The following is a 17,640-nucleotide window of genomic DNA, read 5'->3' as shown; positions in this document are numbered from 1 at the left end:
CCCAGGCAAGCACAGTAACTGAAAAGATGCTGGAGCTGCACAGCCCCAGTATCACTCCTTTCCGCTCTAGCAGCTCTACGGGACGTTCTGAAGATAGCACAGGCGCCCCAGAGGTCACAAGCATCCTCATCACCCTAGCAGCGTTCATGGTTCCCTTCACTGGTGCGTACAATGAGATTGGTGAGATACAACAGCGATGGACGGAGACGGCCTTGGGCGTACAGACTTCAGATTTCAAAACAGAAATCTGAGACTGGTGAGATGGCTCAGAGAGCAAAAGAGCTGCCACCAAACCTGACGACCTCAGAACCTACATGGTGGAAGGAGGGAAATGACTCCTACAAATCCTCTGACCTGCACACACACACACACACACACACACACACACACACACACACACACACTATTTTGTTTTACAGGGTCTTGCTATTGAAGATGCTTGGTACTCACTTTGTAGCTCAGTGTGGCCTAAAACTCCTGGTAATCTTGCTGCCTCAGCCTCCTTATGTCTAGGATTTTACAGGCTTGAGCCACACACCTGACTTGGGTGCTGTGTTTTGGAAGCAGCTACTTCAATTTCTGGTCCTCTGGGATCTGAGTGGATGAGCCAAGCCTCACCAACTTAAAAATATAAACGAAAAACATCTGAGAGACAGGTGGCTGTAGCCTTCTATTTTTTTCTTTGTTGTTTGTTTTTTTCAAGACAGGGTTTCTCTGTGTGGTCCTGGCTATCCTGCAACTCACTCTGTAGATGAGGCTGGCCTCGAACTCAGAGATCTACCTGCCTCTGCTTCCCCAGTGCTAGGATTAAGGGCATGCACCGCCGCCGCCACCATCCCGGTGCCTTCTGTTCTTTAAAAGCTTGGTGTTTAAAAATTGTATTCATTTGTTTTTGTTTTGTTTGGTTGGTTGGTTTGGTTTTGGTTTTGGTTTTTTGAGACAGGGTTTCTCTGTGTAGTTTTGGTGCCTGTCCTGGAAATTACTCTGTAGACCAGGCTGGCCTCAAACTCACAGAGATCAGCCTGCCCCTGCCTCCCAAGTGCTGGGATTAAAGGCATGAGCCACCACCGCCCAGCCATTTGCTATTTTTTATTAGTGTGTGCTTGTGTGTGTGTGTGTGTGTGTGTGTGTGTGTGTGTGTGTGTGTGTGTGTGTGTGTGTGTGTGTGCAGGAGCTGGTTCTCTCCTACCACCTGAGGACTCTTTCATTCATCTCAGGATGAACAGTCCGGAGTTTGAAGGCAGGCCGACAGGCTTGGTGGCAAGGGCTTTTGCCCACTGAGCTATCCCTCTGGCCCTTCTTTATTATTATTTTTTAAGCATAGGTTGGTTCCATGTAGCCAGGACTGGCCTTAAACCCACCATGTTGCCCAGGCTTGCCTCTAACTCATGGCCCTACCTTAGCTTCCTAAGAACTGGAACTGCAGGCTTGTGGTACCTCACCAGAGCAACTTTTATTACACACACACATCACACACATACACACACACACATACACACATACACACACACACATACACATACACACACACAAACACACACACACACACACACACACACACACACACATACACACACACCCTCTTGGGATGGCACCTGATTCTACATGCTTTCTCATACCATTCTACAGGGCTCTCTCTTCCATGACAGCATGAAAAAGAGGAGCCTTCAATTTTACAAATGAGATAATAGTGGTTCTGAGGGAAGTGATTTGTTCCAGGCTATAAAAATAAACCTTGAGAATAACAGACTTCCTCCAATACAACTCTAATAAGCAACACTGTATCCATGGGACACATTGCCACAATTTTCACAAGATCCTTGGCACAAATGTCTTAAAATATTTATTCAGAAAACTTATCAAGGTCCTCCTACTTCTAGCCACTACCATCCATGTGAAGGATATAGAAATGCTGTCATCCAGTCCTTGGTCTCAGAACTGTTTACAGGTCAGTGCAAAAGAGCGCTGTAGTCTTCAGACCACATATAAACAGTGAGTGGTAGAGATGTAGGCCATAGCACTCTAATAGCGGGGAAGGATTACTCTTCCAAGGAAGGTCTAGAAAGGCTTCCCAAGAAGCCGAAGCTAATGCTTGAAAAGATGAATAGAGCCAGGCAGTGGAGATGCACACCTTTAACCCCAGCACAGGGGAGGCAGAGGCAGGCGGATCTCTGTGAGTTCAAGGCCATCCTGGTCTACAGAGTGAGTTCCAGGACAGCCATGGCTACACAGAGAAACCCTGTCTCAAATAACCAAAGGAAAGGAAAAATGGGTAGTCATTTACAGATAGATAAGGAGAAGGCATGGGCATTCCTGAGAAAGGGAAGAACATACACACAGACACAGGCAAGCGAAGACAGCACTTGGGAAAATTAAAGTCATCCCATCCAGCTGGTACAGACGCACATGGAGTAAGTGTGTAGAAGTCAAGCTGGAGAGGGATGAGGCAGGAGAATTAGCCTTGCACGGCTTCACTAAGTAGCTGAGGGACGGAGCTAGCATGTCATCCCTGGACTACATTAACCTCCTCTCATGTTCAGATTAACAGAGCGAAGAAGTCACTGAGAGAAAAGTGGCCTAGAGAATCTCTTACAAGTTCTAGTTTAATAATCTCTTTTTCCCCCACAAAAATTAACACCTGGGGCCAGCAAAATGGTTCACTAGGTAAAAGCACTTGCCACACAATCCCAGGAAACCACACTGTAAGGAGAGAAGCGACTTCTGAAAGCTGTGGCGTGTGTGTCCCCACCTCATGCACACCATTCACACACACACACACACACACACACACACACACACTAATAATAATAATAATAATAATAATAATAATAATAATAAATAATAATAATAATAAATAAAACATTTTGACACCTGTTAAGCCTAAGACTTCAACATGAGTGACTCTTCCTCCTGCGGAGTGTGAGTGCTCCAGTCCAAGGGTGGAGCACGCACCACACACTTTTTTCTCTTGATGTTAAGACTCTGGGTATGAAAGCTCAGCCAAGGTTCAGAGGAAGAATGGAAGGTTCTCAGTCAAGAACATTCGCTCTATGCCTCTCCCGGTGGGGAAAAGAATGCTAACTTCCCCATTCAGAAAAGGTATGACACACAGACTTTGTCCATGGAAAGCTTACAATTAGTCTAGCTGGCAAAACAGAAACATGAACCGTCCATTTCAATACTATAAAAGCACTGTCGACTTTCATCATAAAGCAGCAATGTGGGTAGCTAACATGTATGAATTTAAAATGGAGCAACAATACTAAGGTACTACCCACATGACCAACGAGTTCCAGAAGAGTCGAGAAGGGAAAGACCAATATTGACTGGTATTATCAAAGGTCACTATTAATACTCCCACTGTTTGGCATTCAGTGGCTATTTCTTTTGGCCAAGCTCAATCCTTAGAAGGGAACCTCGGCAGAAGCTTCTGACAGGCCACAATTATCTACTCCCCATTCATTCCTGTGCCAGCCCCTTGGATAAACACTGTGATTTTCCACAGCCTGCTGTGCCCACAAGACAGTCCCCAGATGGTAGCCCTGAGCTTCTTACCCCTTCCTCTACTGCTGGATGCTAACGGGACCAGACAATGGATGAACGAACAGCCACCCTTCTACTACACAACCCGGGTCTCAACCAACAGACCAACCAACCTTCCCAGCGTTAAAGAATGCTAAATGACACCCCGCGTGCCACCTCAACAGAGTGGTGGGTGGGAAAAGCCCACTTGTGCCTCCTCACTCTTCCCCCCACCTCCTCTACACACATCGCAAGCTTCATCAAACTTTCCACCGGCAACTTTTTCAGGCAAAGGGCTTTCCAACCACACAAGCCACCTAACGCCCCAAATGCAGGTTGCCACCCAGGCACTCTGCCCAAATTTGTGAAAGGAGAAGGGAAATAACAAACACCCTACCTCTACCATAAACTGTTCCAAGAAAGAATTTTCTTCAAATGGCTCTGTCTTCAATCGACCTGTAATTAAGAGGAGATAGAGAAAGGAAACATAAACCTAAGGATGAGCTTCATACCTATCAGATGACAGGGAAGAGAGCCCAGGACTTCTAGGAAAAGAAGTCAGAGACCTGACACCATAGGACCCTAGGCTGGAGAGAGAAGAAGGGTTGAGGGTAGGAACACAAACGGGGAAATCGGGGCAATTAGCAGCAGTGGGTCAGCAGTGGCATTCGCTCTAGAAGATTCTCCTGCCATAGTGACACAGGAGGTACAGAACTTTTATTCTGAAACTAGAACTATAGAGGGACCTCAGCACTGGAGCCCACATCCTGCTAATACAGTTTTGGAGAGCTGTTGACCCCCTTCCAAAGTCTTTCCCCCCCATTGTCTAGGACACGTCTGGACTTGGTTTTGGCTTCTGCTGGCCACATGGGCCCCAGCCAGGTACCTGAGGCAGACAGAAGGGATATCCAGTATTGAGTCCTCAGCTGCTAAAGTTCCTAGCACCTATCCTTGGAGAGAAAATTTTGTCTGTTGTTTGGGGCTTTTTGTTTTGTTTTGAGACAAGGTCTAATGTACCCCAGGCTAGCTTTGAGCTTACTGTGTAGCCAAGGATAACTTCCTGCCCCTAAGTCTTGAGTGCTGGGATCATATGTGTATATCAATACTCCCATTTATGCAGTTCTAAGGATCAAACCCAGGAGTTGGTGTATGCTAAGCACCCACCCACCCAACTGATCCACAACTCTAGCTCAAGAAGTATTTTTAATGCAAATTATACTCGCCTTTTTCTAAGACCCTTAGACTACCTGCTAAGACCACTACTCCCCACCCATCCCTCCAAGAATGCCCTCTTACTTCGGCTCAGCACAGCCCCACTCTCCTGGTAGGCCTGGATCTCTAGGTCCTTCTTCCGAAGCAATGTTGCTAGCTCCTTCCCATGACACTGCAGTGCCAGGCTCATACCCATCAGAGGACGGATCAAATGCTGAGAGACCTTGATGAAGAAGAAGTATCAGTTAGCCAACAGGTACTTGCAAAAGTACTCTCAAATGCTGCACTAGCTACTACAAGAAAAATACTCAGGAATAAACATTTTCACAAGAACTTACAATTTCATAGATTTATTTATATGAGCATACATACAAATACAACAGTTAAATTTACGTATTAAAGAGACTCAGGGATTTTCTTTGTGGCCCAGATATGGAGTGGGAAAAATAAAACAAGAAGAGGGATGGACAGAAAATCTGCAGTTCTGACTTAAAGAAAGAAATATATGAGCTGGAGAGATGGATCAGTGGTTAAGAACACTGGCTGCTCTTCCAGAAGGCATGGGTTCTATTCCTGGCACCCACATGGCAGCTCACAACTGTCTGTAACTCCAGATCAGGGATCATGTGCTGTCTACTGGCTTCTGCAGGCCCTGCAGGCACACGGTGCACAGACACACATGCAGGAGGAAAAATCTTAAAAATAAGTCGATAAAAAGAAAAGGGTGATGTAGTTGAGAAGGGGGCAGTGCTGACTCAACTCTCAACAGCAGACAAGAGCAGAAGATTCAAGGAATCCTCCAGAAAGGGGTGTGGCTGAAACAGCACACCAATGGGAGAAAAAAACAAAACAGAAACTTCATCTAGATTTGTATTCAGAGCCATTTCAGGGCTGATAAAAGGTCAGAGTTTGAAGCTAGTCCCACAAATACAGCAGAATTTAAAGCCAGTTACCTAGAGACTAGAGTGGGAAGACACAAACCAGCCCACTTCACAGTGCGGCTACACTGAGCACCTTACACTGAGCACCCTACACTGAGGACTCCTACACTGAGCACTCCTACACTGAGCACCCTACACTGAGCACTCCTACACTGAGCACTCTACACTGAGCACTCCTACACTGAGCACTCCTACACTGAGCACCTTACACTGAGCACCTTACACTGAGCACTTCTATACTGAGCACCTTACACTGAGCACCCTACACTGAGGACTCCTACACTGAGCACTCCTACACTGAGCACCCTACACTGAGCACTCCTACACTGAGCACTCTACACTGAGGACTCCTACACTGAGGACTCCTACACTGAGCACTCCTACACTGAGCACCCTACACTGAGCACTCCTACACTGAGCACTCTACACTGAGCACTCCTACACTGAGCACCCTACACTGAGCACTCCTACACTGAGCACTCTACACTGAGCACTCCTACACTGAGCACTCCTACACTGAGCACCCTACACTGAGCACCTTACACTGAGCACCTTACACTGAGCACCCTACACTGAGCACTCCTACACTGAGCACCCTACACTGAGGACTCCTACACTGAGCACCCTACACTGAGGACTCCTACACTGAGCACTCCTACACTGAGCACCCTACACTGAGCTCTCCTACACTGAGCACCCTACACTGAGGACTCCTACACTGAGCACTCCTACACTGAGCACCCTACACTGAGCACCTTACACTGAGCACCTTACACTGAGCACTCCTACACTGACCACTCCTACACTGACCACTCCTACACTGAGCACCCTACACTGAGCACCTTACACTGAGCACCTTACACTGAGCACTCCTACACTGAGCACCTTACACTGAGCACTCCTACACTGAGCACTCCTACACTGAGCACTCCTACACTGAGCACTCCTACACTGAGCACTCCTACACTGAGCACCTTACACTGAGCACCTTACACTGAGCACCTTACACTGAGCACCTTACACTGAGCACCTTACACTGAGCACTCCTACACTGAGCACCTTACACTGAGCACTCCTACACTGAGCACCCTACACTGAGCACTTCTACACTGAGCACCCTACACTGAGCTTTCCTACACTGAGCACTCCTACACTGAGCACTCCTACACTGAGCACCTTACACTGAGCACCTTACACTGAGCACTCCTACACTGAGCACCCTACACTGAGCTCTCCTACACTGAGCACTCCTACACTGAGCACCCTACACTGAGCACTCCTACACTGAGCACCTTACACTGAGCACCTTACACTGAGCACCCTACACTGAGCTCTCCTACACTGAGCACCCTACACTGAGCACTCCTACACTGAGCACTCCTACACTGAGGACTCCTACACTGAGCACCCTACACTGAGCACTCCTACACTGAGCACCTTACACTGAGCACTCCTACACTGAGCACTCTACACTGAGCACTCCTACACTGAGCACCTTACACTGAGCACTCCTACACTGAGCACTCTACACTGAGCACTCCTACACTGAGCACCTTACACTGAGCACTCTACACTGAGCACCTTACACTGAGCACTCCTACACTGAGCACCCTACACTGAGCACTCCTACACTGAGCACTCCTACACTGAGCACCCTACACTGAGCACTCCTACAATGAGCACTCCTACAATGAGCACCCTACACTGAGCACAGTCACACAGAGTCACAGGAGTCACCGATGCCAGGTGGCCATTAGCCTGTGGCTGGGGGAAGTCATCAACCTTTTGCTTCCACCAAGGACGTGAACTACAGGAGACAGTAAGTGAAAGGGATGCCCTAGATGAGGGGTCAGGAAGCTTTTCCGGGAAGAGCCAGATAGTCAATATTTTCAGCTCTGTGGCCCACAGAGTCTCTGCCGCAACTACTCAGCTTTGCTGTTGCGGCACGCGAAAGCAGCCACAGACAATATGTAAACAAACGAGGTGGCTGGGCTCCAGTATAACTCTACAGAAGCAGGCAGCGGGCCACATTTGGCCTGCTGGCCATCGGATGCTCATCCCCAGCTAGATCTAAAGAGGGGGCATTTTAGACAAGATCCCCCAACCTGGGCTTGAAATAAGGAGAAGGTACACAGGATCCCATCAGAGGCACTGGGCAGACTCACCTGGGTCAGGACCCCAAGCAATGATGCCCCAGACGCCTGGTTTTGCTGCCCATCGAGTCTCTAGAGGAAACCAAAGGCGCAGCTTGTGCTGCAGCTCAGGTTATAAGGCAGAGACTTGTCTATGTTTCTCTAAAGATTGGTCAGCAGAGAAAAAAGACTGGATGTGGAGGTATGGCTGGGCAGATAAGGGCAGCAGCTTTTTGTATCAGAATCCAAGAAATGGAGGTGTCCTGGCACAGGGAATAAGACAGAGTCTAGACCAGCTGTAGATAATTTTTACCTTTTTTTGTCACTGGCACACCCCAGCCTGGTACTGCCCCCCATCCTAGATCCTCAGGAAGGACTGAGGCCTCCAAGAAGTACTGCTCAGAACTCCTGGCTTTAAGACATATCCTGGGCCTGTGAGATGGTTCAGCAAGCTGCCAAGCTTGATGACCTGAATTCAAACCCCCAGACCCACATAGGAGAAGGAGAACTCGTCCCTGCAAGCTGTCCTCTGGCCTCCACATGGGTATTGTAGCACTCATGAACACATATAATAATTAACTCAAGACAGTGATTTAAAAAAAAAAAATAAGATGGTCTAGGCTCAACTCTATACCCTAGGAATTATTTTGATAAGTTTGGTCCTGGTCAAGGTAGATTAGAAAAACAGGCAAATAATTATATGAAAGCCAATAGGGGTTTGGTGGGTTGAACTGAAAATAATCATCATTGCTAACCAAGCAGCCACAGTGGCCCTTTGGTGGCACCCCTCAAATAACAGAAACCCTAATGTTAATAACCAGCTTCTCACCATGGTGGGCTGGGGAGCACCACCTTTGAGGTACTAAATATAACAACATGAAACACGGCAAGGAATAGTTTTTAACCAATGCCATCTCTATAGAAATATGATAGCATGGTCTCCAGCAACTGGAATGATCTACTGGACTGCAACGTCTATATAGAAAAAAAAATGTTTTTTAATCAGGAAATATTTTAGCTTCCCAAATAATTTCACACCACTCTAAACTCCTGAGCTATAATTAATTTCAAAGTTAGATGAACATTAAAATGATTTCTCTTGGGCCTGAGAGGGTTTCTTTGTTTTTAAACTTATATGAATGCTGGTTAGAAGTCCCCAAAATATCTATTAATGGTCATAAAAAGATTGGTATAAAAATAAAGAACAAAAACAAAAAGGCATGCAATCATGTAGAAAGATCGGTGTGCTTCCAAAGGCACAACAAGGAAAAACTATGCAGTACTTTAGGAAAGGGACACCCCCTTTCATTCATGGAAAGCAAAATAAGAAGACATGTGCTCACCAGCCAGTTCAGCCTATTTCCACTGGGAACTAGGCTCTGAGGCCTCTGCCTTTGAAGAGCTCCCATGATGGGCCAGGAAGTGTGGTAGGTACAATAGACGTTACCACTCTTCCCCAGAGAGGAAATAATCCCACCCCCTAAATTCTGATTTCCTACAGAATTTTTGTGAGTCCTAGGCAGGAGAGAGATGGCCCCAGATGAGATATATCAGATAGTACAGTGAAACCAAGCAGACTGGAGGATCAGGAGACAGATTCTAGTCCTGGATCTGCCAGCATCTCATATGACCACAGCTTTCACTGTCCTTATCCTTCACAAGAAAAAAATGAGTGTTATAACACTTTCCCTCACAGCCCTCTATAATCCTGCAGTAATGCTGTGTGTGTCCTCTTTTTGAATCATCATAAGCCCATAGTAATGTTGTAACTAGCATTTGATAGATGGACAAATTGAGTTATAAAAATTCTAGTCCTAATCCAAGGTAGCATATATGTAATCTAAAGGTAGTAGGATTGACTGAATTTGTCTTCTGGTTCTAAAGCTTGTGTTCTTCCTACCACTAAGAAACTCTGGGGTGTGACCCTAACAATCATAAAAAACCAAACCTGTGACAAGTCTGAAAGTGACAACACAGAATATCAAGGATTATATTAGATGCACACCTGTAATCTCAGGAACGGGAGGCTGGAGCAGGAAAACCACAAGTTTGAGGACAGTCTGAGTCAGACTGTGAAACTCAGTCTCAAAAAACAAACACAGGGCTGGAGAGATGGCCCAGTGGTTAACAGCACTGGCTGCTGCTCCTGCAGAGGACCTGGGTTCAGTCCCCAGCACCCACATACTGGCTCACAACTCTCTGTAACTCCAGTTCGAGGAGATCAGATGCCATCTCTGGCCTCTTTGGACACCAGACATGCACATGATGCACATACATACATGCAGGCAAAATACTCGTACACATAAAATAAATAAATCTAATAAAAATTGAAACAAACAGAAAAAGTATGAGGAATAGTTATATTAGATACTAGAAAGAACAGACAACAGGAAAAAGGGAGGAGTAAAGAAAAATTTGCCATGAGTAGAGACAGGTGCAGAATCATGAAGCAGAGACCCAAAGCCTTACATATTCCACAACTACTACAGATATTTAAGAACTATTACGTCCCTTAGAGTTAATAACATGTGATGGCTTGCACCTGTAATCTCAGCATCTGGGAAACAGAGGCAGAAACATTTTAAACTCGAGCTGGGCTACACGGCAACATCCCATCAAAGAGAAAGAAAAGATGGTCAAGAATGTGCCTCAGCTCACAGTCTTTGTCTTGAATGCATGGAGCCCTGGGCTGAGGTCGGTTGCCAACACCACAGAGACCCAGGCAGCACACCTGAATCCCAGTGCTGAGGATGTGGAGGCAGGAAAAGAGAGCTTTAAGGGTCCTTGGCTACACTGTGACTTTGAGGATAGCCTGGACTACATAAGACTGTGGGGCGGGGGGAGGGGGAGGATGAGTCAACCGAATCAGTAATCAGTAATTGCTTTAGAAGGAAAATAAGAGCAGACAGATCCCATTTGTTTGTTTCTTAGACTGTATACTTTAAATGCCGCATGAAATGTTTGTCTTTGGCATGAATTACCCATTCAAAAAAAAGTAAATGAAAACTATCACAAGAATGAGTAACAGACAAAACTTCCAACCGCATGACCTCACAGACACACACACCCGCCTGAAATAGCAGCCGCCGACATCCCTGATAGTGTCTACCAGCTCCAGCTTCCTCCCTGCGAAGTTCCCTGCAGCCCAGGGGTTTCCCTGGGAGAACAGTCTTCTTCATTTCATGATAAGGACTTCACCTGAACTTCAACTGTGCTTGTTAACCAACTGCTCTAAGCCATTAGTGTCTCCCTGTGGCCAGCCAACACTCATTCTCCTCCAAACACCACAGCTTCTTTCCCATGGCAGCTCCTCGGCTGGAAGACCACACTAAAATAATTACCTTCGCCTTTCATTTTTCCTCTATCATTTTATCATTACTCCAGTGTCCTTTATTGCCTTTTCCCCCCAGGGCTGGAGCTCCTGGCCCATGCTGAACAAGGGCTCTAACACTGAGCTAGCTACACCCCTGACTTGCTCTGCACTTTTGAAAGAAGAAATTACTAGAGGGAACCTCCAGGAAAGCTGCCTCCCGACTCACACTAATCTGAATTCGTAGGACTATAAGATACCTGATACCGAAGAGACCGAAGCTATCGATGGGGATTCTCAAAGGTTTCAAATGGCTGGAGGCCAGAACAAGCATCATTGAGGAGACAGCGCCCCCTGCTGTCACCTAGAAAAAACCAGGGGCTTTGAATGACTACGGCGTTCTGTATGTAAAGTGGGATGGAAGAGTTCTCAAGAAATTCACTTCAAGTCCACAAAGGTGAGGGTTAACTACATGACAGGACCCGTGGATAGCCCTCAGCAGTTTCTTCCTAAAGTCAGTCACAGTGGGGCACACCTGTAGCCATCGCTACTTGAGAGAGGAGGTGGTCTTGCCCCCAGGAGTTAGAGGCCAACCTTGGCAACATCAGAGAACATCCTTAGCTGGGGTATAGCTCAGTGGTAGAGTGCATGCCTAACAAGTGTGAGGCCCCGGGTTTGGTCCCCAGTACCACAAACCAACCAGTGATGAGTGAGCAGTTCTAGCACTCAAGTGTGACTTTACAAAGTTCCAGACAAAAAAATAAACAGCAGCCAACAGTCTCTCAAGAAGTCCTTTGCTAGCTGGAGAGATGGCTCAGAGGTTAAGGGCACTTGCTGCTCTTCCAGAGGACACAGTTTGGTTCCCAGCAACCGCTCTAACTCCAGGTCCAGGAGATCTTCTGGCCTCTCAAGTACACAAACCCACTCACAGAAATACACATTATTAAAAATTAAATCCTTAAAAATAAAGAAGTTCTTTGTTCCATCTACAGTCTCCCTCTCTTTTTTTGTTTTGTTTTGGTTTTTTTTTTTTGTTATTGTTGTTGTTTTGTTTTGTTTTTCAAGACAGGGTTTCTCTGTGTAGCCCTGGCTGTCCTGGAAATCACTCTGTAGACCAGGCTGGTCTCGAACTAGAGATCCACCTGCCTCTGCCTCCCAAGTGCTGGGATTAAAGGCGTGCGCCACCACCACTTGGCTCCATCTACATTCATTTATTGGTGCCAAACTATCACATCACCTGTAGGAAACTTCAAGTAGAAAACCTTGAAGTGGGAACTCGAAAATGATGCTTTTGCGGATGCGCTGCTGGACAACCTGCAGCTACACCTCTCACAGAACACTCTGATCACTGAGGGCTACTGAACACGGCGAGCACCATTCACTGATTCTTGAAACTTGATATATAGTTTTAAGAATCAATAAATATAATAAATATATATATATGATATACTATAATTGGTTTAACCATTCACCTCGGGTTATTTCTGGCTTGGAAACAAACAAAGACACCAGGGCTGGAGAGATGGCTCAGCAGTTACGAGCACTGGCTGCTCTTCCAGAGGACCTGGGATCGTTCAGTTCCTAGCATCCACATGGCAGCTCCCAACTCTGCAACTTCCAGGAGGTCCTGATACCCTCTTCTGGCATCTGCAGGTATCAGACACACATGCGGTACAGAGACAGATATGCAGGCTAAACATGTGCACACAAAACAAAGTTCTTAAAATGCCACAGTGAACATATGGGAAGAAATCTGAGTGGCTCTATGGGGGGAAGGGAGGCTGAGAGAGTTGTTTCTTGTTTGGTGATACTGGGTGATACTGTGAAACTGTGAGGCTCTGGCCAGCCTAGAACTCACTACATAGCCTAAGCAGGCCTCAAACTCCTGGTGCTCTTCTCGCCTCTGCCTCCAGAGTACTGGGATTAAAGGCATGTACCACTATACCTAGCTAGACACGTGTTTTCGTCCTTCTTAAGCAAATATCCAGGAATCGAATGGCTGGATGAAGTAGGGTATACTCAGCTTAAAAACAAAGGTTGGGGCCAGGGGAGACGGCTCAGTCAGTAGAGTCTGAAGCTCCAGCACCCACATAAAAAATAGTGAGCTGTTCGAGGCCAGCCTGGTCTACAGAGCGAGTTCTAGGACAGCCAGAGCTACATAGTGAGATCCAAAAACCAAACAAGCGAACAAACAGAAAGCGGTAAGCATCTGTTATCCTACACCACAGGAGCAGACAGGAGGGTTTCTGGACATCGCTGGCCATCCAATCTAGCCAAATCAGCAAGCTTCAGGTTTAGTGAGAGCCGCCTCTGTCTCCAACAACAAGGTAGAGAAGTAATTAAAGAAGACACCTGAAGCTGGGCAGTGGTGGCACATGCCTTTAATCCCAGCCTAGTCCACTAGAGAGCTCCGGGACAGCCAGCGCCACACAGAGAAAATACGCGGTGGTTTGAAAGAAAAGGGCCCCCAAAAGGACTGGTACTGCTAGGGGGTGTGGCTTCGTTGGAGTGGGTGTGGCCTTGTTGGAGGAAGTGTGTCACTGTGAAGGCAGACTTGGAGGTTTCATATATGCCCAAGATACTTCCCAGTGTCCCAGGCCACTTCCTGTTCCCTTCTGATCAAGATGTAGCCAGCACCACGTCTGCCTGCCTGCCCACATGTCCCATCATGATGACAGTGGACTGAACCTCTGAAAATATAAGCCACCCCATTAAATGTTTTCCTTCATAAGAGTTACCATGGTCATGGTGTCTCTTCACAGCAATAGAAACCCTCACTAAAACACCCTGTTGGGAAAAAAAAAAAAAAAAAAAAAGTGTGTGGGAGACACCTAAATTTGACATTTGGCCTCTACACATATTCTAACCCACTTGCACATGTACCTGCGCACACATACACACACATTATTCCCCAAACTGCCTGTAGTGGTTCCAATGTGACTAGCCCTATAAGCTCATAGGAAGTGGCACTATTAGGAGGTATGGCCTTGTTGGAGGAAGTGTGTCACTGTGGGGGCGGGCTTTGAGGTCTCCTATGCTCAAGCCACTTCCTGTGTCTCAGTTCACTTTCTGTTGCCTGCAAATCAAGATGTAGGATTTTCAGCTCCTTCTCCAGCACCATGTCTGCCTGCCTGCTGCCATGTCCCCCCATGATGATAATGGACTAGCCTCTAACTGTAAGCTAGACCAATCAAATGTTTTCCTTTCTAAGAGTTGCTGTGGTCATGGTGTCTCTTTACAGCAACAGAGACCCTAAGCCACTGTCTGTGTCATTGTACATTCCCATCAGCTACAGTGGGTATTTGGAAGAAATTCAAGACTTCTAGTTTAAGTTTTATAAACTATCTCAAATCCTCAAAGCGATGAAGATGGGATTCAAACAAGATATACTAAATCCAAAGTCAGTTTCTTTCTTCCTTCCTTTTTTGTTTTTGTTTTGTTTTGTTTTGTTTTGTTTTGTTTTGTTTTCTATGTAACAGTCCTGGCTGTCCCAGAACTCTCTGTTTACCAGGATGGCCTCGAGCTCACAAAGACCCACCTGCCTCTGCCTCTGCCTCCTGAGTGCTGGGAATAAAGGCATTTACCATGCCCAGCAGTTGGTTGGTTTTTGAGACAGAGTATCATGTAGCCCATGCTATACTCAAACTCACTATGTAGCTGAGGATGGCCTTGAACTCATAATCCTCCTGCCTCTCTCTCCCTAGTGCTATGATTACAGACATGTACAATCATGCCCAGCTTTGAAAATGTGTCTTTTTGTTTTGTTTTGTTTTTTGAGACAAGATCTCTCTATTATGCAGTTCTGGCTGTCCTGGAACTTGCTACATAGACCAGGCAGGCCTCAAACTTAAGTGCTGGGATTAAAGGCATGTGCCACTACACCCGGCTGAAAACTTATCCTTAAATTTATTATTAATTATTAATAAAAGTTCTTAGGGCATTAAAGCTACAAGCAAGAAGAAGGCATGACCCTCCTAGTCTGTAAAAGAGGAATTTGAAGTTCACTAGACTAATGCAGAGTTCAAATTCTAGTCATGAATAAGCTGGATGGCTTTGGGCAAATTACTTTCAATCTTGATTTCCTGTTCTGAAAAATATAAATAATAATATCTATCTTGTAGAAAAATCGTAAGGACAAAAAGAGGAGAAAATGCTTAGATAAGTATCACACTCCACTCTGTTATCAAAGTGGTCTTGATAAGTCACAACTTGGAACTATTAAAGCCTCTGCTTTAAGCCAGGTATGGTGAATCCCAGCATTTGGGAGCTGAGGCAGAAGGATTGCTTCAAGTTCAAGGCAAGCCTGGGTTATACAGTGATTTCAGGGCAGCTAAGGCTACATAATAAGACTCTCAAGAAAAAAAAAATCAAGAAAAGTGGAACTGGTATCAGGCAGAGATGGGCAGATCTCTGTGAGTTCCAGCCAGGGCTACAGTGAGACCCTATCTCAAAACATCAAGAAGGGCTGGAGAGATGGCTCAGCCGTTAAAGGCTAGGCTCACAACCAAAAATATAAGAGTTCGGTTCCCAGCACCCACGGCTGTCTCTCCAGCCACTAAAAAAAAAAAAAAAAAAAAAAAAAAAATCAAGAAAACCCAGGGATATACTCTGTAGAGTGCTTGTCCAGCACAAATCCCTGGGTTCGACCCCTCAGTGCTGCCTAAGTGAGCATGGTGGTGGATCTGTAACACTCGGGTGAAAGAATGAGGTAGTCCTAGAATAGCCTAGCATACATGAGATCCTGTCATTAAAATAATAACATTGGATGAAGTCACAAAATAAAATGTGAAGATCCAAACCCTGTTTCCAAGGCAAGGCTATATCAGTTAAAAAAAAATCCCCAAAGCCTCTGGTCTAGTCAGGGAGGGTTTATTATTATTATTATTATTATTATTATTAGAAAAGAATTTCAGCAAGACAGCGGTTTAATCCCGCTTTAATCCCAGCACTAAAAGGCAGAGGCAGGTGTGATCTCTGCGATTTCAAGGCCAGCCTGGTCCACAGAGTGAGTTTCAGGACAGCCAGTGTACATAGAGAAACCCTGTCTTGAAAAGAAAAAAAAAAGAATTTCAGGAAATATAAGGGCACCCCGATCTTTACCTGAAGCAGCTGGGATCCCCACCTGCAGCCTCATCTAAATTGCACTCACCAGTGAAGAACTAGCTGGAGTACAATGGAAATGCCAGTTGAAGGGGAGACCAGACAGCTCACTCCGCACCCGAAGAATCAGTGCCTCTGCTACCCGATCACAGGAGAAGGTAGCTTGGCTAGGGTGAGCAGGATCTTTAAAGAACGGGACAAGCACTTCCTCCAGATGGCGGAGAAAGGCTGACGGGGGAGCAGTTAGGCGCTTGTTCAGCTCCTAGAGAGACAGAGTGGGGGCGTTAAAAGGCAACTCCTCAAAGGCAGGAGCAGAGGGGAACCCATGAAGACAACGGGCAGGAGAGGAAGGGAAGGCAAGGGGAAGGCATGGCGGCAAAATGAAGACAAGAAAAAGAGCTGCGAAGATCGACTAGCCTGCTCTGCAGCTCTGTCCTGGGGAAGAACAGTGTACTGAGGCCTGAATACATCATACGACAGAGATGACAGTGTGCATTATTGTTCTCTCTCTCTCTCTCTCTCTCTCTCTCTCTCTCTCTCTCTCTCTCTCTCTCTCTTGCTCTCCAGAAATGTTTGAGATTTCCAAGTTTCTTGGATTTTGGAATAGATAGATTGGAATCTTGGGATCTGGGATGCATAGATTTTCACCAGTTGCATAACTCTAACCCCCAAATCCAAAATCTGAACTGATCTAAAATCTACAACTTTTTGAATGCTTGGGTATTTAAGATGTAAAAAGTTTCATATTTTAGAGCAATTCAGATTTGGCATCTTTAGGATAGAGATGTTAAGCCAATAATTGTTTCAAACCAGTTCAGCCCTTCTTGCCAATGTATAGATAGACAGGTTGATGATATTAATGTCCTATGGCCAGCACACCACACCACAGTGATAGCTCTCTTCACACTTATATTCTTACCTTGGCTCGCTGGCTGACCACCAAAGTATCCGCCTGTTCATGCCACACCTGTTGAAGATCTGAAATCAGCAAGGCATAGCCCTGCTTGGAGATAGACGCCTTGGCCAAGAGTGAGTTCTCAGCAAGTTGTAGCCACGCCCACGGCTGCATCAACAGGCCTTGCTCTAGTCCCTCCATCTGCAGGAAAGTCCTAATTTAGCACCGTGCCTCCAGGAAATTCAACCCCCAAGAGGACCACTCACAATCCCATGTCAACTGAAATCGTGTGAAAATCGTCCCCAGTAAAACAGAGGCATGAAAGCATACACATGCACCCCACCCACCTCTACATAATCAGTCTAACTACCCCTTGACAACTGACCTCAGATTTATTTAGAATCTGGGGCTGGAGAGATGGCACAGAGGTTAGAGCACTGTTTGCTTTTCCAGGATTGAATTCCCAGCACCCACATGGCAGCGTACAACTATCCTTAACTCCAGTTCCAGGGGATCTAATGCCCTCTT

General features: G+C 46.1%; 1 protein-coding gene across 2 annotated transcripts in view; it reads right to left on the bottom strand.

The window, feature by feature from the left end:
- Nhej1 (non-homologous end joining factor 1) overlaps positions 1-17,640 on the bottom strand; it is a 97,212-nt gene that overhangs the window by 75,160 nt on the left and 4,412 nt on the right. The window contains exons 2-5 of one of the 2 annotated variants that reach the window (XM_015985646.3): positions 17,137-17,313; positions 16,267-16,479; positions 4,819-4,957; positions 3,920-3,978 (exon numbers count right to left, since the gene is read on the bottom strand). In XM_015985646.3, the coding sequence (XP_015841132.1) occupies positions 3,920-3,978; positions 4,819-4,957; positions 16,267-16,479; positions 17,137-17,313 (588 nt within the window). The remainder of the gene's footprint in view (positions 1-3,919; positions 3,979-4,818; positions 4,958-16,266; positions 16,480-17,136; positions 17,314-17,640) is intronic. The other variant, XM_076550036.1, reaches the window with a different exon arrangement.

This window comes from Peromyscus maniculatus, chromosome 13, assembly GCF_049852395.1.
Source record: "Peromyscus maniculatus bairdii isolate BWxNUB_F1_BW_parent chromosome 13, HU_Pman_BW_mat_3.1, whole genome shotgun sequence".
NCBI classification, from domain to species: Eukaryota; Metazoa; Chordata; class Mammalia; order Rodentia; family Cricetidae; genus Peromyscus; species Peromyscus maniculatus.
Note: the sequence above shows the minus strand (reverse complement) of the source record. Positions and strands in the feature narration are given on the sequence as shown.